At 48.5% G+C, this 22430-nt stretch overlaps 1 protein-coding gene across 6 annotated transcripts in view; it reads left to right on the top strand.

Annotated features, from left to right (window-relative positions):
- Positions 1-17327, top strand: part of Msra (methionine sulfoxide reductase A) — a 326527-nt gene extending 309200 nt beyond the window's left edge. For all 6 annotated transcript variants that reach the window (XM_021734523.3, XM_021734521.3, XM_005337228.5 and 3 more), the window contains one exon: positions 16538-17327. In XM_021734523.3, the coding sequence (XP_021590198.1) occupies positions 16538-16702 (165 nt within the window). In that variant the 3' untranslated portion in view covers positions 16703-17327. The remainder of the gene's footprint in view (positions 1-16537) is intronic.
- Positions 17328-22430: the final 5103 nt, after the last annotated feature.

The raw sequence follows: 22430 nt of genomic DNA, 5'->3' as shown, positions 1-22430 counted from the left end.
GAGAGCACCACGTGTCTGGGAGGAATCCACAAAAATCGAGGTTCTCTGGGTGACTTGCTGGGACCTTCTTAGGCTGTATCTTCATAGTGATGTTTAAACAGGAATACGTAATGGGATCATCCATCGTGTTAGGGAGATGTGAGTGAGGCTCCGTCCGCCCCTGTATCCACAGTCACACGTCAGTGGGTCCAGCCAACTGCGGGTGGATGATGTAAACAACAATTGTGTCCATAGTGAGCGTGCCTAGACATTCTTCTTGTCATTATTCCCTCAACCACACACTTTAGCAGCTGTCTGCATGGTGTTCACACTGTGCTAGGGGTTACAAGCAATGCAGAGATGATTCCAGTATGCAGAGGATTGTGTCGGTTACATGCTGGGTTGTTTTATGTAAGGAACCGAGCGTCCTTGGAGTTGAATATCTCGGGGATCCTGGACCCAGCCTTGTGCTGTCCCACAGTGGACGTGGAAGGCCCGATAGTTCAGGCAGGTATGCTGAGTGGTTGAGAACATGGGCTCCAGGGTCAGACCACTTGGTGCCCATTTTGCACCCCTCTTTTCTGAGTAGCCCTTTACCAGGGGGCTGATGATACTTCCTTCATCAAACGGGGTCACTGGATACAGTATTCTCCAGGCCAGCAGGACAGAGTGTGGCACAGAGCAACGCCTGAGCGCCAGTAGCTCTGGGTCCCTGCACTCTTTGTCTCTTGTCTCTGGGTGCATGGCATGTTCACTGGGGTCTAACAGAGGTCAGCGGAGATGTCCCTGCACAGACAGAGTCAGAGGAAAGCCATCACCCCTCAAACCTGCATCAGGCTCTTCCCCTTGCCGTCACTTGTGACATTGGAGGATGGGGAGCTTGGCCAGGTGTCCCCAATGCTGTGGCATGGAAAGCTAGCCCGCAGGTTGTGTCTTCAAAGTACCACAAATGTCGGTGGCCTGTGAAAATCAAGCCACTCATTTGGGTGTGCGGGTGGAACTCAGGAAAGTTAGAACAAGGTTTTGGTTAGGTTCTTGGTTTCCACCTGTGCTGGGCACAACCTTCCCACCTTAAACCCCAGGTGACTTTCTCCTGACTCGGAAAGCTAAGAGCATCACAGAAATGACTAGCACCTTTGAACAGCCCTGCTAAAATAGACTCCATTGGATGCATTATTTCAAATATATCATTTCATCCATCACTCAAAATGGCGCTGAGAGGACTGGACCTCATTCCTGTTCTACAGGAGAAAGGGCCGCGGCTCCATGCCAGGTGCTCAAGGTCACGTGGTGGCCCAGCTCAGACCCTCTGGCCACCAACCTCTGTACAACATGAATTGCTTGAGCACCCCTGGAGCTAGCGTAAGGGGTTTTCGACACTTAGAGGAGCACAGTGCTACGTGTTAAGTATATTGTGCTTCCAGAACTTGACTTCACGGGGATTTTTCTTGTCTTATGCAGAAAGCATGCCAAGATATGCAGATTTAAATTGTGTAGTCAGCTGGTGTCCCGCTCTCTTCTCTGGAGGGACTTCCATTCTTCCTCTGGTTCTGAGCCTTGGTGACAGTGAAGATCATGCTTTGGCAAAGACCACTCTGACCCATTTTGGATTCTCCCCACCTCCGCGCTGCCACTTCTGCACCTCTCCCTGCCTCCCTCCCACCTTCCCTACCATCCTTCCTCCTTTCAAAAAACAAACAAGACAAAAAAATGTCTGAGCGCACTTCATTGTTAAGAAGTGTAAACAGCCTGCCCAGGGCCAGGGCGCCCTCCGCCACACCCCCGCTCAGGCCCTCGGTCTTCTTTTTGGTACTGTACTGGCAATGGGAGAACCCAGGAGGCCAGAGTCCTTCCATGATGCCTGGGACTAGAGAGCGCCTGCGGCTCTGACCACAGCAGCCGGGAGCCTCTCCTCTAGTCGAGTCCCACAGTTCCTTTCTGGGTGGGGCTGGCCGCACACAGGTCATTGCTGAGCTTCAGAAGACACCAGAGCTGCTGCCCCTGTTTCCGTGGCGCCATCAGGGCCCTTAGCTGTGGGCTGGAGGCTGAATCATGACAGCAGTCTGTACCTTAAGGGCTCATGTCTAATTCTTCCTCCTATTTTTAGTTTCCTTGCATAATAATTAGAAGCCCTCCCCTGATAGCTCGAGGTTACCCGGATGGCCGCCCGAGGGAGGCTCTCTGCTGGCCAGCTGGCCAGCGCTTTCGCAGTGACAGATGTGGCCTACCCCAGGGCAGGGAGTTCTCAGAGGAGGTTTTGATTTCTTAATATTGAAATGAGCACAACGTTTACTGTCTTAATCAGTGAGTTAAAGAGAAAAAAAACACAATAGAGTTGCCAGGTTTCATTTTTGAATTTGGTACAAGAGGATTTTAAGAAATTGTGATTGCTCTTCTAGTTGCTGCAGAAAGTTCATTTTCCCTGTGTTCAGGAGACTCTGCCAGCAGTTGTGCAGCTGGACAGTTGAATTAGGGTTCAACAGAATTAGGACCTTCCTGTGGACCCCATGCTTGTAACAGGCACGTGCACTACACCCTGAGTGCTTTTCTCTCTGGACAGCGTGGACCACATTCCATAAACTCAGAATACAGAAATATCCACTAAAATTGCAGCTGACATCTTCTGACATAAACTGCCTTCTTTTGGAATATATGATATTTTAAAGAAGGACTGTATTGAGGAATATTTTTAAATATTAATAAAGAATGGATTTACTAATGGTAACAAATGACCTTTACAACATCATAATGCAAATGTTTCAATCATTATCTTGAGAAAATAATTAATTTTTACTGAAAAAGCTGATATCTTACATGTAGTCATTCTTAACTTACTTCTCAATTGATTCCAAATGTAACATTTCGTAAAACCAACAGCTGGTCAGTTGCTGGGGCTATGTACACTTGAGTCTGGTTCCCTGGTACTTGGTACAGTGCCTGAAGAACTAACCATTCACTAATGGTTCCTAAACTAAACTGAAAAAGAAAGTTGGCTTAAAAGCTTTGTGGGTGTATGCATCATGTAATGTGGGTGAATGCATCGTGAAATGTGTGTACAGACACGTACAGACACACAGAGAGGTAGACATAGATTCAGATATCATATATAATGTGAAATGCTGTGTTATATGTGTAGTGCCAGGAAGCTCCATGGGAGCATGCTGACTCTCACAGGGTTAGACATTTGAAATCAAAACATAATTTTGAAATATATAACAAAGTCTCAAAAATTCAACAATACAAAGCAGCCAATTGAAAAATGGACAGAAAATTTGAACAGACATTTCACCAAAGATACGTAAAAGACAAATAAGAACACTAAAAGATGCCCAGTGTCGTCCTTCACGATTAGGGAAAAGAACACTGAAGCTATCCTGAGACGCCATGATGCACATTTAGGATAAATTACAAAATAGCGACAGTCCCAGTGCTGGCACCCCGTAGGGCAGTGTGAACCTCTCGTGCTGCTCCTAGGAAGGCAAAATGGCACCACCACTTTGGAAAACCACGTTTCCCCTTGTGACCCGGCACCTCCCTCCTAGACGTTTACCTAGGAGAAAGAAGACGCGTGCTCACAGACACCCAGTCCAGTGCTTGTGGCAGCCATGTTCCTGGAACCAAAACCACCTGGTGATGGATCAGCAACTGAGAAGCCCTGTGGTCCAGACAGCCAGACCCAGAGGCTGATGCCTGGGCCTGCTGAGCACTTGTGCATTAAAGGCCCCGGGAGGCACAGAGGCTGCCCAGCCCGAGGACTTCCTAACCTTCTCTTGCCCCCTCTGGGCACAGATGGGCTGGCTCTAAGCTCCCTCCTCTGCCTGAGGAAACATCTAAAAGATATGCATTTCTCTTAGGCCCCCTTCCTAGGAGCGTCATCAAAGAGCAGGAAGGATTAGCCTAGAGAAGAGCCTCCAGGCCCCCAGCCCAGAGCCATTTCATGTCTTCCTCTAAGGGCGGATCCCAGGGCAGCCTGGAGGCTGTGCCAGAAGGTGCTGCTGCTCAGGGTGGACGTGGCTCCTGCCTGTGTCTAGGATTCCTGGCAGCCTCCCACAGCTGAGAGGAACTGTCCCAGGCTCGCTCACCTCTCCTAAAAATCATTTACTATTCCTCCCCAAATGCCTGCCGCCCTGCTTCCCTCTCCCCTGGGAGGATGGTGTTTAACTGTGACCCTTGCTTTCTTTGAGTGCCAGATTGTACATGGCTCCTGGGAACACGTGTCCATTGATAATAAGCCCAGTGCCTCCTTCTGGTGATCTGTGTCTTCAGCCGCCGCCTCCTGGGTGGAGGAGAACTCCCCCAGATCCTGCAGCCCCCGTCACTGACCATAAGGCAAGAAAGGAGCAGAGGCAAGGCAGAGTCTAAGAGCTGAGGCAGCCAGGTGTGCACTCCAGCATGGCCCGGCCCTCGGCAAGCTGATAGAGACGTCCGTGGTCAGATCTGGAAAGAGACACAGAAGAAGGTCACTAAACGTCAACAGCTGCTGTGGACAACAATGACTACTCACTGTGGGAGAGAGTAACCTGATTTTGAACTGGCCACATTATATATTTAAAATGTCCAATCTTCAAGAAAATAAGATACAAAGCCCACAAAAGTACAACTTACTAGACAAAGACTTTAGGTTGGCTGTTACAAATAGGCTGAAAAAAAGGAGACCACATCTGAAGAATTAAAGGAAATATAAAAACAATATCTCACTATATAAAGAATATCAATAAGGAGGTAGAAATTATAAGACAAAGAACTAAATGGAAATTCTGGAACTAAACAGAACTAAGTAGAAATTCAAAGGTGCAGTCTTTTTTTTTAAATCCACATTTTTTATTGGTGCATTATAGTTTCACAAAATGATGGGATTTGTTTCATTTGAGTATATGCACATGATCCAACAATATAATTTGGTCAATATCCTTCCCCAGCACTTCCCCCTCCCTCCCCAGCACTTCCCCCTCCCTCCCCAGCACTTCCCCCTCCCTCCCCAGCACTTCCCCCTCCCTCCCCAGCACTTCCCCCTCCCTCCCCAGCACTTCCCCCTCCCTCCCCAGCACTTACCCCTCCCTCCCCAGCACTCCTCCCCTCCCTCCCCAGCACTTCCCCCTTCCTCCCCAGCACTTCCCCTCCCTCCCCAGCACTTCCCTCTCCCTCCCCAGCACTTCCCCCTCCCTCCCCAGCACTTCCCCCTCCCTCTCCAGCACTTACCCCTCCCTCCCCAGCACTTCCCCCTCCCTCCCCAGCACTTACCCCTCCCTCCCCAGCACTCCTCCCCTCCCTCCCCAGCACTTCCCCCTTCCTCCCCAGCACTTCCCCCTCCCTCTCCAGCACTTCCCCCTCCCTCCCCAGCACTTACCCCTCCCTCCCCAGCACTCCTCCCCTCCCTCCCCAGCACTTCCCCCTTCCTCCCCAGCACTTCCCCTCCCTCCCCAGCACTTCCCTCTCCCTCCCCAGCACTTCCCCCTCCCTCCCCACATCCCGCCCTTGGCCCCTTCCTTTTCTGATCTCCCTTTGGTTTTCAGGAGATCTGTCCCCACCTTTCTTTTTCCTCTCCAGCTTATGCATATGAGAGAAAACACACAACCCTTGATCTTCTGAGTTCGACTTATTTTGCTTAACATAAGGGTGTCAAGTTCCATCCATTTTCCTGATATAATTTCATTTTTTGTGGCTGAATAAAACTCCATTGTGTTTATGAACCGCATTTTCTCTATTCATTCATCCCCTAATGGACACCCAGGCTGGTTCCATAGTTTGACTATTGTGAATTGTGCTGCTTTACACAGGGTAGGTATGCCTGTGTCAAGGCAGCATGACTATGATTCTTCAGGATAAATCTGAGGAGTGGCAGAGCTGGGTCATACAGTGGTTCACCACCTAGTCTTTGAGGACCCTCCGTGTTGATTTCCAGAGTGGTCGTACTAATTTACTATCCCGGCCACACTTTTAGACCCACAGTATGAACAGTCTTTTATGCCAACAGCATAAGATGTTCCTTTTTCTCCACATCCTCTCCAGCATTCCTTATTGTTTGCATTCTTGATGCCTGCCGCTCTGACTGCTGTGAGGTGAACTCTCGGTGTAATTTTGATTTGCATTTCCATAATTGCTAGAGATGTTGAACATTTTTTCATGTATTTGTTGGCCATTTGTATTTCTTCTTTTTTTTTTAATTTTTTTAACTGTAGTTGGACACAGTACCTTTATTTAATTAATTAATTTATTTTTTATGTGGTGCTAAGGATCGAACCCAGGGCCTCACACATGCTAGGCGAGCGCTCTTCTGTTGAGCCACAACCCCAGCCCCTGTGTTTCTTCTTTTGAGAAGTATCTGTTTAATTTATTTGCCCATTTATTAATTGGGGTTTTTTCACTTATTTAGTTTTTATTAATATTATTATTTTTAAATAATAACAACAGTGGAATGTATTACAATTCTTATTACACGTATAGAGCATAATTTTTCGTATCTCTGTATATAAAGTATGTTCACACCAATTTATGCCATTATACATGTACTTTTTTTGCATTACAATTTTTAAAACACATATATACCACAATTTTTCATATCTCTGTTTGTCTATAAGGTATGTTGACACCAAGTCTTCACACATGCACTTTGTATAATGATTAATTTATTAATTGGGTTTTTTTAAAAAAAATTTAGTTGTAAATAGACACAATAATTTTATTTTTATGTGGTGCTGAGGCTCGAACCCAGTGCCTCACACATGCTAGGCAAGTGGCACTTGCCTACCACTTAGCTACAACCCCAAACCTAATTGGGTTTTTAGGGAAGGTTTCTTTGGTGTTAAATTTTTTCAGTTCTTTATTCTAGCTATTAATCCTCTGACTGAAGAGGAGCTAGTGATGACTTTCTCCCATTCTGCAGGTTCTCTTCACATTCCTAACCATTTCCTTTGCTGTGCAGAAGCCTTTTAATTTGATACCATCCATTTATTAACTCTTGGCATTATTTCCCGAGCCCTAGGGGGTCCTATTGAGAAAGTCATTGCTACATGCTGAAGTGTTGACCCTACATTTTCTTCTAGGTATTGCATAGTTTCTGGTCTAATCCGAGGCTTTGATGCATTTGGAGTTGATTTTTGTGCAGGCTGAGGGGCAAGGGTCTAGTCCCCTCCTTCTACATGTGGATAACCAGTTGGCCCAGCACATTTGTTAAAGAGGGTATCTTTTCTCCAGGGCGTGGCACCTTTGTCAAGGATCACATGACCATGTCTGTGTGGTTCGTCCCCATGTCTTGCAGTCTGTACCTTTGGTCTGTGTTTTATGCCAGGTCCACACAGTTTTTGTTGCTGTAACTCTGTAGTCGAATTTGAAGTCAGGTATTGGGTGCCACCAGCACTGCCTTTTGGGCTTAGAATTGCTTAGGTTCTTTGGGGCTTTTACTCTTCCAGTGAATTTCAGGGCCATTTTTTCTAGTTCTGTGAAGAATGTCCTTGGTATCTTGATGGGGACTGCATGGAACTTGTATATTGTTTTGGTAGTATGTCATTTTAACAATATTAATTCTGCCTATCTGAGCATGGAGAGCTTTTTGTCTTGTGTGTGTGTGTGTGTGTGTTGTTTTTTTTTTTCAATTTCTTTCTTCAATGTTTTTTTTTTTAGTTTTCATTGTAGATATCATTCACCTCCCTGGGTAGATTTATTTGTAGGGTTACTTTTTTTTCTGTTTGGTTTTTGTTTTTGTTTTGAGGCTATTGTGAATGGGATTGTTTTTCTGATTTCTTTCTCAGCAGATTCATTGTTGGTATATAGGAAATCTGTTGATTTTTTTTTAACTGCATCCCCCGTCCTTTTTATATTTAATTTATTTTGAGACAGGTTCTCACTAAGTTGCTGAGGCTGGTCTCAAACTTTTGATCCTCCTGGCTCAGCCTCCCCAGTCACTGGGATTATAGGAGTGTACCCCCCTGCCCTGCCACAAGCTGTGGATTTTGTGTGTTGATTTTGTAACCAGCCCCTTTCCTGAATTTTTATATTAGCTCTAGCATTTTTTTGGTGGAGATTTTTTGGATCTTCTAAGATGGGATCATATCGTCTGCAAATAGTGATAACTTCTTTCCTATTTTTATCCCTTTAATATCCTTCTCTTGCCTAATTGCTTTGGCCAGAATTTCTAGCACTGTATTAAATAAGAGTGGTGAGAGTGGACATCCTTATCTTGTCCCATATTTTAAAGGAAATGCTTTCAGTTGTTCCCCATTCACTATGAGGTTGTCTTTGGGTTTTTCATCTGTAGCCTTTATGATGTTGGGGTAGGTTCTTCCTGGCCCTAGTTTCTTCAATGTTTTTATCATGAATGGGTGCTGAATTTTATCAAAGGCTTTCTCAAAGAAAACTACCCTATAGGAGTTGTTAAATGGAAGAAAGAGCAAACTTGAAGATAAGATAGTGGAGATTATCAATCTGAGTAACAGAAAGGAAAAAGAATGAACAAAAACCAGTGATGGTTACAGTGTAACTCTGAGAGTATGCTTGTGTTAGTCAGGCTTCTGTCACTGTGACAAGATACCTGAGAGGATCAGCTTATACAGAGGAAAGGTTGATTTCTGCTCTCAGTGTCAGAGATTTCGGTTGGCCTGGTGCTTTGGGGCCTGTGTCCAGGCAGCACACCACTGTGGGGGTGTGGCCGAGGAGCCTGCTCACCTCATGGCAGCACAGCTGGGAAGTGAAGAGAGAGAGGGGAAGGGGCTGGGGCCCAGAGTCCCCTCCGAGGCTCACCCCAGCCAGCTAACTTCTTCCCACTAGGCTCCACCCACCCCTGAAAGTTCTGCCACCTCTCCATAGCACCATGGACTGGGGACCAAACTTTCATCCCCTGGGCTTTTGGAGAGCATTCAAGATCCAAACTCCAGTAATACTAAAAACCATGACCTTGTCAACTTTAAAAGGGTGAAATTTTCAGTTGTGAACTCTATGGTATGTAAACTCCATCTCAGTAAAATAGTTATCTGTAAGGGGGGAAAAAGGAACTCCACTAGAAAATGCTCTGGAAGACTAGAAGACTGGGCTCAAAGAGGGAAAGAGGTTTCCCAGGAGGACAGCCTCCTGATTCAGCCTTCTCATTTTACAGCCCAGGAAGCTGAGGCCCGAATGGGTGAAACAACCTGCCAGTGCTGTGACACACTGGCCGGGACTTTCTTTACAGGTTCTTCAGCCTGGGGGATCCCAGTTCTCCTGAGATTGTTCTTGATTTGACACCCAAAGTCCCACATCCCGAGAAACCTTCTAGCACCATTGGCCACTCTGTGCACTGTTCAAATTGGAATCAGTCTTCTTTTCAGCCGTCTGAGTTGCTGGGATTTGCACATAAATGAGAAATGGTGGCATTCAGAAAGGCTCCTGGGCTCTACTGAAGTCAACATTCTGAACTGAAGCAGCCAGCGTGTTGCTTTGAGTTCTCCTGTTCCACCTTTTGGAATGAAGGATCTTCCCTTTTAATGAAATCTGCATTGAATCCCCAAGGTGAAACCTGGTGTCCTTGGCTGAAAAGTGAAAAGTGGTTTTCCTTTGTGTACTAAATGCTGAGAGTGTAACAAAAACATAGGTTGCCGTTAATGGATCGCAGACATGAAAAAGCAGATTATAACCCCTCAGAGATACATGCAGAGAGGGGGGGGGAGAGAGAGAGAGAGAGAGAGAGAGAGAGAGAGAGAGAGAGAGAGAGAGAGAGAAGGAGGGAGGAAGAGAGATCCATTTCTCCTGCAACTAAAATCCATGAAAGTAAAATCCATGCAGGGAAAGTCATTTGAATTCTTCTTCACAACCAGCAGACCTCAAAGGAAAGATCAAATCAAGAGAAACCAGCAGACCTTGAACGTGTGATTGATGGGAACCATCTTGTGGGTGGAGCGGCTCCCTCAGCCAGAGCCAGAGGGTGGGGCCCGTCTCAGCCACTGCACCCTGAGCCTGTTCCTCTGGCCGGCGCAGGAGGTCACAGCTCAGCCCTCCTCCTTTTGAGATCAAGGTCAGCCCGGCCCAGGCTAGCCTGGTGGGGTTCCAGGTAGGCAAGTCTTCGTGCACCCCTGTGCTTGGAATTTGAAAGGTGTGGGAGACAGAGACGAAGGTGGCCAGATGGCGGCCTCCTTACCCTGTCCCCACCGCAGCTCGGGCAGCCTTGCAGACCTTGCTGTAGGCCAGCAGGTGAGCCCCTGGACACCTGCCACCTGGGCCTGGGAGCAGGCGGCCCCTCTGGTCCCCTGAAGTGCTCCTTCGTCCACTGTGATCATGGAAGACCTCCCTGGGCGGGGCACTGAAGACCTCTTCCCGCTCCTGGAGCCCCTCCTGTCCTGTCTGCTGGGTTCTCGCCCTGCCGCCGCGTTTTCCTTATTCTCGGCAGTACCGGAACTTGCCCCCCCAGGCCTGCCAGCTCTCCTCAGCCAGCCAGGAGACCCCCTGACCTCTCCAGGCTTGGTGGTGGAGCCCCTGAGCTCAGAACCTGCCCTTCATGACAGAAGTCCACCCCGGGAGAGCCCAGGTTCACTCCCACCTCCTCCGGAGACATCTTTCCAGCTGGATCAGCCTTGCCTTCCTCCAGCCCCTCAAAGGACTCTCTTTGCACTTTCCACATTCTAGAACATTCCTTCCACAGTGGATATTCAGATTCGTGGAAGTCCAGTCTCCTCCAATGAAGTCTGTCCTCTTCAGGGACAGGGGTAGGGAGGGTTGGGTGGGACCGATGGAAGAAACAAAATGTCTTTGTGGGGCTCTGCTCCCTGGTTGTCATTGTCCTTTCCTAGGCCCAGGGTGACTGAGCATCACTAGTGGGTACTCTGCTGCTCGCTGTGGCAAGGAGAAAAGCTCACCTGATGCCTCACGGCCTCTGCCCAGAGACCACACGGGTCACTCCACTCTCAGCTTGTTGGCCAGAGCCACTCACACGGGCAACATGACCTCAAGGGGGAGCGGGAGAGAATTTGGGGACCACCACTAGGATCTTCCACACCTGTCCCATAGGGCAGAGTGTGTCCAATTGTAACACACGAGGCTCCCTGCAGATCTTTTAAAATACCAATTCAGACCCAGTGGGTCTAGAGGGGGCTAAGGAGCCAGGGTGGCGCTTCAGAGCCTTCTTGGTTAGGAGGGCATCCTGAGCCCCATCCTTCCGCCCCTCTACGGAGACAAAGCTCAGCCAGCAGCTTTGTCATTTTGCGTTGCAAACCAAGAGAAATAGGCTGGCGGCTCAGAAAGACCTGTGCTTTACCTTCAGCGAGCAGGGGACACAGAGGAATAGATAATAAAAGCCATTAACTGTGTGAGGGGACTGCAGTCTGGGGAAGGCAGAGCACGGGAACACTGCAGTCCTTCCAAGAAGCCAGCTCCTTCTGTCTAGAGGCCATCATTTGCATAAGCAGTTCTTTTAAATGGACCAAATTAGATCTAAATGTGTCACCTCCTTCTCTACTTTCCCTCCCATCAGTTGGCAAGGCTGGGACAGGTCAGTGCACTCTGCCCGGGCCTCGCAGGGGCATCAGCCCTGCGAAGCATTCTCTGTCACTGTCACACTGGTGGAGGAGCTTTGCCCTCCTTGCTTCAGCCAAGGATAAGTGACTCCCGGGGGCGATTCCACTCTTCCAGAGCCAGGAGCTGTGTGTCTAGAGTCCACCTGGTGTTGCTGACGAGCGACTGGTCCATCTCCTGTGACTGGCTGGGCCACTGTGGGCAGTGATCCAGGCTGGAGGCTGTTCCTGCCCGCGCCACACCAAACCAGACAGCAGAAGCCTCTGCTCAGCTCCGAATGGATGGCGTTTTCCTTTCTAGTGGTTTTTATTTAAAAGTCATGCCAGACATTTCATATCCTGTCACCGAAATTTTGATGGATGGCCATCTGGTCAGCCGGAAGTGAGCAACACTGCTGACGAGGCATCGATACCGGCTGAGCTCGCTAAGCCTCCATGGGGCGTTGGTAACATGTGGCGCCATGTTGGGGTGTGCTCTGGGCAGAGGTGCAGCGTGAAATTCGGTAGGATCAGACCTAAAGGCACTAAGGTGGTGTCTCAGTTCAGAAGGGAAAGGTAGAAGCCAACAAGACGTGCCAGGTAGGAGCTCCCTGCTGGCACGAGGGGCCGACCGTGGAGTGGCTCTGCGTCCCTGTGTCCTGTCCTGTAAAACAGAGCTGGCTGGCTCCCAGACGGTTTCAGATTGAACTCTTTGAATCAAACCCCAGTTTCTTATGGGCTCATTATCATAAATTAAACTTCTAGGAAAATAACTTCTAACAATTGGAGTACTCTAAGAATCATCACAAAATAAAATGAAATACACAGATATATTTTACAAATAATAACACACAAACCTAACACTTGAGCCTGAATTCTTTGGGTGGATAAAGGAGATGGAATTTGCTTGAATTAGACTTCATGGGGCTTTCAAAAATAGTCTGCAAAGGTGTGAACTGTTCTTTCTTTCCCGGTGTCTTTCCCTGTAGCAAGCACAGCCTCCTCTCCTTGCTAAAGGGCCTTCTAAGTGTGATCAGGGTCATCTGCCTTGAAGGTGGTCACTGCTGATGGGATCTGCCCTGGGAGTGGTGGCTGCTGGGAATGGGCAGTAGCCATGCTGTCTTCGAACTTGGCAGCCCTGTCTAAGGCTCTGGATCCTGGGCTGTGGAGAACTCCAGAGGTTCACAGAGTCCTTTGAAATGATAAGCAAATGTTTGATTGTGACCTTCCTCTGGGAGGAGCATGCGCAGTGTTCACCGGATTCTCCCCAGGTATCGGAGCCGCTCTGGACACTCCCTTAAGTCCTGAGCAAGAGATACTGAACAATTATTGTGACCCACAATAACTTGGGCTTTACCTCCACTCAGTAATGAGGCTGGCTCCAGGAGTAGGCATCACCTCGTGGGGTTGAGTTACAACTGTTCCTTTGTAATCCTACCGCTTGCCTCATTTGAATGGCTTCTCCCCAGTAAAACCGGGTTCAAGGTGTGCTCCTTCCTCTTTCTCGCCCACCTTGCCTCCTCTGTGGGGCCTGGGTCAGAGGAGCTGTCACAGAACCCCAAGAAAATGATGATTTTGTGCCAGCCCAGTGCACCTGGAGTGACCCTGACTGGTTTAGTTGTGTGTCAAACACCCAGATGTTCAGCACCACTAATGTGTATTCAAATTTCTTCATCCTGACACATCTTCTGAAAAGTGAAAGGTATGAGTAGGTCAGGCCACGGGTGAGGTTGAGTGTGTTTCACGCACATCCTCATGAGCACTGATGCACATGCCCGTGGTGCACTCGTGTGCAGCATGCATGTACATGCCCTCTGTCCCACACACATGCATGCATGTGGCACATGGACGTCTCAGAGCCAGCACCCTGGCCTCGCTCCTAGTTCCCACTCCACAGAATTCTAGCACAACTTTGCTGTGGATTCAAATCCACCATCTCCACTCTGGCATGCTCAGTTCCCTGGGGCTTACTCCCCTCCCCAGCCCCATTTTAGGGATGGCCTGTGTGTGAGAAGGAGCATGGAATCCAGAGCCCCACAGGCCTGGATCCTTATCCCAACCCACCGCTAACTCTTAGCATGTGAACTTGAGCAAGGTTCTTAACTGCTTTTGTTTCTTCCTGGGTAAAGTCAGAAGAGTGACCCTGCCCCTCAGGATTGCTAGCACAATGAAATGGGAAAATGAAAGAAAAGGAGCCTGCGTCTGGCACGGGCCACGCCAGGGCCCTGCAAACCCCTGAGCCCTTCACCTTTGCTGTCAACTCTGCCCTCCTGAGGCTCTAGCTGATCTTCTGGCCTCTGCTGGGCCCAGGAGACGTTTGGGAAGTCTTGGGGAATCCAGTGTTTGGAAGGCCAGTAGCCCTGGGGGGGGGGATGGGGGGGGGCAGACGATCGGCTCTCTTGCTGTTGGGGGAGCTCTGGGTTCGAGTTCCGCCTTCTTCAGGTGTCTGTGAGATCAGCTGAGGTGGGGAAGAGAAACCAGCGGAGCACGGGTGCCTTCTTTAGAGCAGCAGCATGTTTACCCGAGGCTCTAGATACCAAGAGCCAGGAGGCACCTAAGTGTTGTGGGTGTGCTTGTCGCGTTCCTGTGTGTTGACAGCCCAAAAGATCCACGGAAAGCAAAAGCCTGCAGACCGTTGTTTTGGGGTAAGAGGGACAAAGGGGTGGGGAAGAGTCCTGGGAGAGGCGGAGCAGGGGGGCGGCTCCGGGATCCGAGCTCAGCGCCTGCCACCCCGCGGCCGTGCGCGGGAACTGCAGCCGCGGGTGCGGGCCTCCCTGCAGCCCGCCAGCACCGGTGGGGACTTCCGCAGCCCGGAGGCCTGCACTGGGCCGCTGCCCTCGGTCCTGCCTGCCCTGAGGTCCGGGAAGAGCAGCCGGTGTGGAGGCCTCAGCCGAGTAGACCCTGGGCCACCCAGGCGGGTCTGCGCGGAGGGTGGAGACCAGGAAGGGGCGGTGGAGGACCCTTCAGAACCGTCCGTCGTGTGACAGCACAGGGCAGGAGGTGGACCAGGCCGGTCAGCCAGCAGCAGGGGAACCAGCACCTCACTTCTGGTCTGAAGACCCCCGGAGAACTCCACTTGCCAGAAACCTTGAGTCCTTGAGATGGAATCCTTTATTGGTATCTGGTTACAGCTGCAGAGAGATTGTTTTAAACCCATCAGTTCTCTTCTTCTCTTAACCCGCCTTGGGCCACCCATGTTGAGTCCTGAACTTGGCCTTTTCTTTTCAAGCTCTCTGCTGCCTGATGCAGCAAACACTCCCCACACTTCTCCTGCCCATCATAGTCCCCAGAAAACTCCATTCACACAGCCACCGTGTCCCAAAGGCTTTCCTTCACAGGTAACTACTAGTGGCCACTGTGGGGCCTGTGCTGGTTACCACTCACAGGGGGTCACTCCCGACTACGGATCTAACCTGCCAGTCCGCCACTCTCAGGTCTCATCCTCCTGGGGTTCTGTTTCCTGAAAACAATCTGGCACCAAATGCCGATTAGCCAGGAGTCAGTCATGGAAACAGAAAAGTTCAGTCAGTTCAAGCAGGATGGATTTGGTACAGGGGATTTGGTGTTTACAGAATCATTGCAAGTGAAGGTCCAGAAAAACATCTTTAGATTTCAAGATGCCAAGAGTTTACAGAAATCTCCAGAACTCAGTGCCCAATGACTTGAATGGCCTTTGGCCTGGGAATGGAGGGAAGCAGGAGAGCTGGCAGAGTCGCAGGTGTGTGCTCCACGCATAGCCGTCACCATCCTCACTGTGGCACTTGGCGAGTAATGGTCTCTCCTCGTGTTGAGGAGATTCCATGTGGGTTCCTCTCACTGGTGGGATCAAAAGTGGGCCATTGCTATAGGTAGAATTTGAGAAATGTGGTCCCCAAACTCCACCTCTGCAGTCCCAGTCCACACTGAGGGCGTCAAGGATTCAAGGCACAATATCTGACATGCACTTTTAATACAGGAGGTAATAATAGGACTTCATTCCTAAGGCTGTTGTGAAGCTAAAATTAACATGTGTGAAGTCTTTGCACAGGGCACCGCATCTGGGAAACCCTCAATAATGGCTAGCTTACAAAAAAAAAATAAAAATAAGTAGTAAAAACTGACGTTAGACTGCTCCTTATTCTCATCTCCAGCCCCTGCAAGAATGCTGGTTGTTTCTGGACTGTCTGGTCCAATAGCCAGCCTTGGCAAGGACCTGTTCCGTGCCACTCCTGGCCTGCGTGGCTGTGGAATCATGAATCTGCCTCATTCCGGCTCAGAGGGCTGAGCAGAGATTCTGGAGAAAGGCTGGGTTCTCGGGAGAAGCCTGACGCCCACCGACATGGTGCCTACCGACACTGGGTTCCCTGTGCGGGCAGGTTTGAGGATTTCATCTCAGATGGTCAGCGCCTCATGAAAGCACAGGTCCCTAGCTTGACTTGGCAGCTCTGTGCCCATGGAGTCAGTTCCTGGGGTTGAGTCTCTGAAGCCTTATGCTCAGACATCCCCTGCAGCCAGGAAGAATCAGGGCACAGCTGAAATCCAAAAGGAAAAGTAAGGCTGGAGTCTGTGAGGAGTGTTTCCTAATCCGTCTCCTGCCCCAAATAACTCTGTCCTTTCCCCTCAACTGGAGTGACAGGTTTTCTTCCCTAGTAGCAGATGCCACTGAGACTTAAACTGGGTCACATAGGGCAGCGATGGCTGACACAGGCCCTCGGGTCATGTCCTCCCCTGATCTGACTCCCTGCCCTCCTGGCCTGGAGCTCAGAGAACAGACCCCACAGGTACTGAGCTCCCAGGGCACCTGAGCAGGGGTCCCGCTCCCAGGAACCGCAGAGTGGAGACATTTCTGTGCCACTGTCTGAGGGTGTGTGGAGCCTGTCCCTGGGCTGAGAGCAGAGGGGCAGCCATGGGGCAGGGGTAGAGCATAAATCCCAAAGTCAAAAAACCTAATTTCCGCCTGATTTCAAATTCCAGTCCACTGAGGTAGAGGAGGATCCGTGTCCACCCAGAATCATCCATCTGGGAAGGGCCCTGCCAGAGCATGACCTCGCCCCCAGCCACTTCCTCTTCCAGGACGCCTGTGTTCCGCATTGTCCTGAGGTCTCTCTCTCTCTCTCCCCCCACAGGTTCTTTCAAAGCATGGTTTCAACCAGATCACCACTGACATCCGGGAGGGACAGACTTTCTACTATGCGGAAGACTACCACCAGCAGTACCTAAGCAAGAACCCGAATGGCTACTGTGGCCTTGGGGGCACCGGGGTTTCCTGTCCATTGGGTATTAAAAAGTGATTTCTCCCTTCCTGGTGGATCCCAGGGGTTCCAACAAAAATCCCTTCACTGAATGGGGTCATGCCTCTGTGATTCACATTAGTGGCTTTCTGAAGTGCACGTAGCGTAGCGCAAAAGCATTGTACCAAAATCCAGTTTTTAATTGAGGTTTAATTCACAGGATGTGAAATGGCAAGTTGATAAAACATAATTTGTCCAGGAAGTTAGGGTGGAAGTAAGTTATCTGTGAGATTTTCTGGGTCATTTGGGATCTCAGGGGAGATGATGAACCCCCTCAGACCCTGAGTCCACCCTTTCTGGGCACCTGCCATGGGAGACAAGGGGTGAAGCTGGGAGATAGCTGGACAGGGCTCAGGGAGCTGGGAATCCTTGATCTGTGTCTGTGACTCCTCACACGCCCTCCCGTCCCCCAGTGCCTTACAGTTTGCAAACATCTGCAGCCTCAATAGCTCACTCCTGAAATGCTTTGCTCTGTAGAACCGAGGCATGTACAGGAGGCCTTCTCCCACTCCTCGGCTGTGTTTGTGCAGAGAAAGATGTGCGTTAGTTTGATGAGCTTAATGCTTTGCTTACAGCTATGAGAAACGCTTGTCCTAATAAAAATCTACAAGTTCACTGATACCAACTGCCCTGTGCCTCGTCCATCTTTCCCCTGTTTAGGAGGATATTTGTAAGCACTTCGAAATAGATTAACAAGCTGTAAGAGAGCTCTGAGACAAGACGCCTCATAATCATTTTCTCCCAAATGGAAAATATTATGATTGAAATTTTTGGAAAACGTGCCCACCTCCAGCTCCTTGCAACTGCAGTAGTAATAGCTGCTTCTCAGGTGCCTGTCACATCCATCACGCCAGGGATACTAGACCTGGAGAGCAGACACCTCAGTCCCCGCCTTGCAGAACCTTCTGTCTGGACAAGGAGTTGGGGCCACAGGCTGTGAACATGTAAACAAGTGGATCAGTAAGTGGATTTCAGGTCCTGAGAGAAGTCATGAAGACGAGAGGAATGAGCCGGGAGCTGGCCTGGGCATGGGTTCAGGGCCGTCTCTGCTGGGCAGTGAGCTTGGGAGCAGAATGTCCCGAGCCCTGTGGTGGCCTGCAGGCAGCAGCTGGCCAAGAGCACTCACGGGGCAGTCGTACCGGTGACTGTCAGCACCCTCTTCTGTGCACACTTTAGCTGCTTGGAGGAAAGGCTTTCCAAACAGAAGGGCCTGGGAGAACAAATGGCCCAGGCCAGGGAGGAGTGAAGAAAGGAAGGTCAGTGGGCTCAGGGGATGTGCAGGAGGAGGGTCCCAGGGAGAGCTCAGCGGCGCCTAGACCTAGAGGGCCTCCTCAGGGCGCGGGCTCGAGCTCTTGGTTGATTTGAGCAGCTGCTGCAGAGATTCAAGCACTTCTTCAGGTGATGGAATTGGTGGTGAAAGAGCAGGTGTGGGGTGGGGAGGAGTCAGTGAATCACTCAGCTCAGGCCACACAAAGTTGAAGCACTTCTTGGCATCCTCGTGGAGACGGGGAGGAAGGAAGCTTGTGATTCGGGTCTAGAACCTGGAAGGAATCTAAAATGAGAAATCTCAGTGTCATCAGCCTAGAAATGGCATTTGAAGCCAGGGAGCCCGTAGAGATCATTTAGGGAGGGAATGGAGAGCCAGAGGGAGTCTGAGCATTGAGTGCGCGGCCCTAAGGCATCCTGGGTCTGGCCACAGGAGGAACAAAAGAACTTGGAACATTGCAGCTGAGACTGGCCCTGGAGGAAGTTGCTGTCCCAGGGCAATGTAGGCGTGTGTTCCATCGAAGTCTGCAGCAGACCTTAGACCAATGACCATGATCAGAACAAAGCAAGAAAGTGCGTAATAAGGAGGGCAGGTCCTTTGAGCAAGGACCTCAGAACATTCAAGATTCAGGGAATCTTTCCTCAGCATTTTGCAGAAGGAACTGGGATCTTCTACAAAATGATTCCAGAAATGCACCTGTCCAGGCCTTCTCAGAATTGTTTGTGGATTCTCTAAGCTGATGCTGGAATTGGGAAACCGCCATGTCACCAGGGCCCACTGGTCAGAGTGGGGTGGGAGATGGGTCTTGTTCCAAGTCTGTCTCACACAGACCAGGGAGTCTGAATCACAGGACGGAAGGTGTCTCGCCACTCCCAGACTGCATCTGTGTGTCCGCCAAGTTCCAGCTTCTGTGAACTTGCCACTTTAACACCTACCCGACATGCATGTGCTGGACACGCCTGGTTCTGGACAACCCAGTCACCCACCTGCATCTCCGTGCCTTGACTCCTCACCCCACTGCTCCTTGGAGGAGTCCTTCTCCTGAGGGTGTTTCCAAAGAAAACAAACCGGCCCAGAGCTCACATGCCAGCCACCCACTCCCCTGGGCTCTCACGCTCTTGGCTACTGTCTACCTGACCTCATCACCCTGGGCCAGCCCTGAGCCCCAGAGCCCACTGAAATTATTCACACTAGACAATCTAAAGCTGCTTAGCCTGCTTATCCCAACTCACTCAACCCTTCCTGCAGAAACTGCAAGATAGGTTTGTTTTCTTTTTTGTTATTGTTGTTGTTATTGAGGATTGAACTCAGGACACTTAACCCCTGAGCCACATCCCCAGCCCTTTTAATATTTTATTTCAAGATGGGGTCTTGTTAAGTTGCTCAAGCTATGCTAAGTTGCTGAGGCTGACTTTGAACTTGCAATCCTCCTGCCTTAGCCTCCTGAGCCACTGAATTACAGGTATGTACCACCACGCCCAGCTACAAGAAAAGCTCTGGTCCACAGTGCCCCCTTCTCCTTCTGCCTCCTGATGGACCCCAGTGCTTTCTGGTGGCCCCATGGATGGCACACCCCCTCCTCTGGACCTGTGAGTAACAAACTGTCTTCAATGGCAGTCATCTCCTGCTCCGTTGGCCTTACTGTACCAAGGTAATAATAAGACCTATTAAAACAGAATTTACTCATGTTGCATCTTCCAATCTATGAGCACAATTAAGTAAATTTAATTAAGTAAATGTATTTTATTTCTCTTAATAAACTTTGCAGTTTTCAATGTCCAGGTATTGCATATCTTTTATTAAGTATATCCCTAAGTATTTCATATTTTATTGTAATGGTCATATTGTTTTTGAACTTCCATCTCTACTTGTTCATCGCTAGCTTATACAAGTACAGTTGGTTTTGTATGTTGACCTGGTAGAGTGCCTTCATGCTAAACTCACCTAATTCTAGCCTCTTTTTTATGGGTTCCATGAAAGATTCTATATAAGTAACACAGTAACTTGCAGAGACGCTTTCCTTCCTCATCTCTAACTCCGTGCCTTCCCCACACCCCAGTCTTACTGTCCCAGCTCTCGCAGGTGTTTGTCACTGTCCCTGTCCCTTTATTGCCTTGTTTTGATATGTTGGTGTTTTCATTTCCACTTGGTTGGAAATATTTTTAATTTTTCTTTTTGAGTTCTTTTGACTTCTGAGTTGTTAAGAATTTGTTGTTTAGTTTCCAAATATTTGGAGATTTTCCAGAGACCTGTGAGCAGTTTCGAATGTAATTGCATCCTTATCAAAGACATGTCTTGGAAGTTTTTTAATTTACTGAGACATTTTCCACGGGCCAGAATACAGTCCCTTTGGGTCAGTGTTTTGTGTGTACTTAAGACAAATGCGCCTTGTGCTGTTGTCAGGGAGAGTGTTCTCTGGGTGCCAATCAAGTCCAGTTGGTGAGTGGTGTCATTCACGTCCCTTCTGCCCTCACTGATGCCCTGTCCGCTTTATCAGTTATGAAGAGAGATGTTGAATTCTCCAACTATAATTGTGGATTGTCTACTTCATAATAGTTTTTTTTTTTAGTTGTTGCTGCATGTATTTGGAAATTCTGTCACCAGGTACATAAATGTTTAAGATTTCATGTTCTCTTCATGAACGGAACTGTTATGAAATGACCCTCTTCATCCCTAGTAATAGTCTTTGTTCTGAAGTCCTCTCTTATATTGATACAGCGCTCCAGCTTTCTTTAGGTTAGTGTTTACAAAATATATGATTTTTCCGTCTTTTTACATTGAACCAGCTTGCGTCTTGACATGTGAAGTGAGTTTGCAGGCAGCACATGGTTGAGCTGTGCCTTCGCAGCTAATCTGATGGTGCCCGACCTTAACTGGGTGGTGGAGCCTGTTGGAACCTTCCCATGGCTCTTTGTTTTCTTCTTGTCCTCCTCAGTCTCTGTTCACTCTCTGGGTTTTCCTCTCTTCTTCTAGGGTGATGATGTATTTCATGATTCTCTTCTACACAGGTTTATATAATCCCTCTTTGCTGTGTTATTTTCGTGGTTACTTTTCGGTTTATCAGCTACATCTTTAACTTATTATCTACTTCAATCGACATCACCTCACTTACCGTGTACCGTGAGTTCCTGAAAATAGTGTTTTCCATTTCTCTCCTCCTGCTCATTCTGCTGTTTTTATCATACATTTGATTCTATCCTCATTACAAACTCCACATTTTATAATTTACTATTTTACATTTAAATAATAAGAGAATAATCTTATATATACCCAGAGAGCTGACATTTCTATGTTCTTCCTTCCTTTGATGATTTGCATTTCCATCTGCATCACACTCCTTCCACTTGGAGGATGCGTTTCTTGTGGTAGTTTTTCTAGTGATGGATTCTTTCTGCTTTGGTACCTCTCAGAAAGTCTTTATCCCACCTTAGTTTATCAAACATGTTTTTGTTGGATATAAAATTCCAACTCTGTCTTTTTTTCTTTCAGTAATTTGGAGATGTTGTTCCAATGTTTCCATAGTGTCCAGTGGAAAATCTGCTGTTATCCTTATCTTTATTTCTTTGTACACAAGGAATATATTTTTCACCCTTCTGGCTGCTTTTATGATTTTCTCTTAACAGTTTTGAGTAATCGTATTGTCACAAAATAATACATCCAAGTTCCAGCCTCTGGTACCTGTGAACGTGGCCTTATTTGGAAATTGGGTCTTTGCAGGGGCGATCACATCAAGCTGTTACACTGGGTTGGGGTAAGTCCTGATCCATGACTAGCGCCTTTAGGAAATGAGAGAAATTTGGACACACACACCCATGTACACGCATGAGAACGTCATGTGAAGACAGAGACACACAGAAAGAAGACCACATGAAGGTGGGAGAGAGAGAGGAGTGTGTAGCTTCACACCAGGGAACACCCAGGGTTGTTGGCGACCACCAGAGTCTGTGAAGAGGCAGGGAAGGATTTTTTCCTTGGTGACTTTAGAGCGAACACAGCCCTGGCAACATCCTGGTTTTGGACTTGTGGCCTCCTAAATTCCAACATAATAAATTTCTGTTATTATGAGCTCCCAGTTCATGGTAGTTTGTTACAGCAGCCCTCAGAAACTAATACAGCTCTGATGTGCCTTGATGGGGTGTTCTTTGGGTTTCTTGGGCTTGGATTTTGTTCTGCTTTTTGAATCTGCTTGTAGTTTTCATCAGGCTCTGAAGCTTTCTGCCATTAATCTTCAATTATTTTTTAATCCTCTCCCTTTCTTTGGGGACCCCCAATAAATGTCCCATTTATATTCTGATCATTTTTTCAGCCTTTTTTAAATCTCCAAGTTTTATTTTAGATAGTTTCAGTTGTTCTATTTCTATCTTTTCAAGTCTTCCAGGCTTTTCTTTTGCAGTGTTCAATCTGCCATTAACCCATCCAAAGCTATTTCATCTTGGATGTCGTGGTTTTCATCTCTCTTTT

Source organism: Ictidomys tridecemlineatus, chromosome 14, assembly GCF_052094955.1.
Source record: "Ictidomys tridecemlineatus isolate mIctTri1 chromosome 14, mIctTri1.hap1, whole genome shotgun sequence".
In the NCBI taxonomy this organism is placed as follows: domain Eukaryota; kingdom Metazoa; phylum Chordata; class Mammalia; order Rodentia; family Sciuridae; genus Ictidomys; species Ictidomys tridecemlineatus.
Note: the sequence above shows the minus strand (reverse complement) of the source record. Positions and strands in the feature narration are given on the sequence as shown.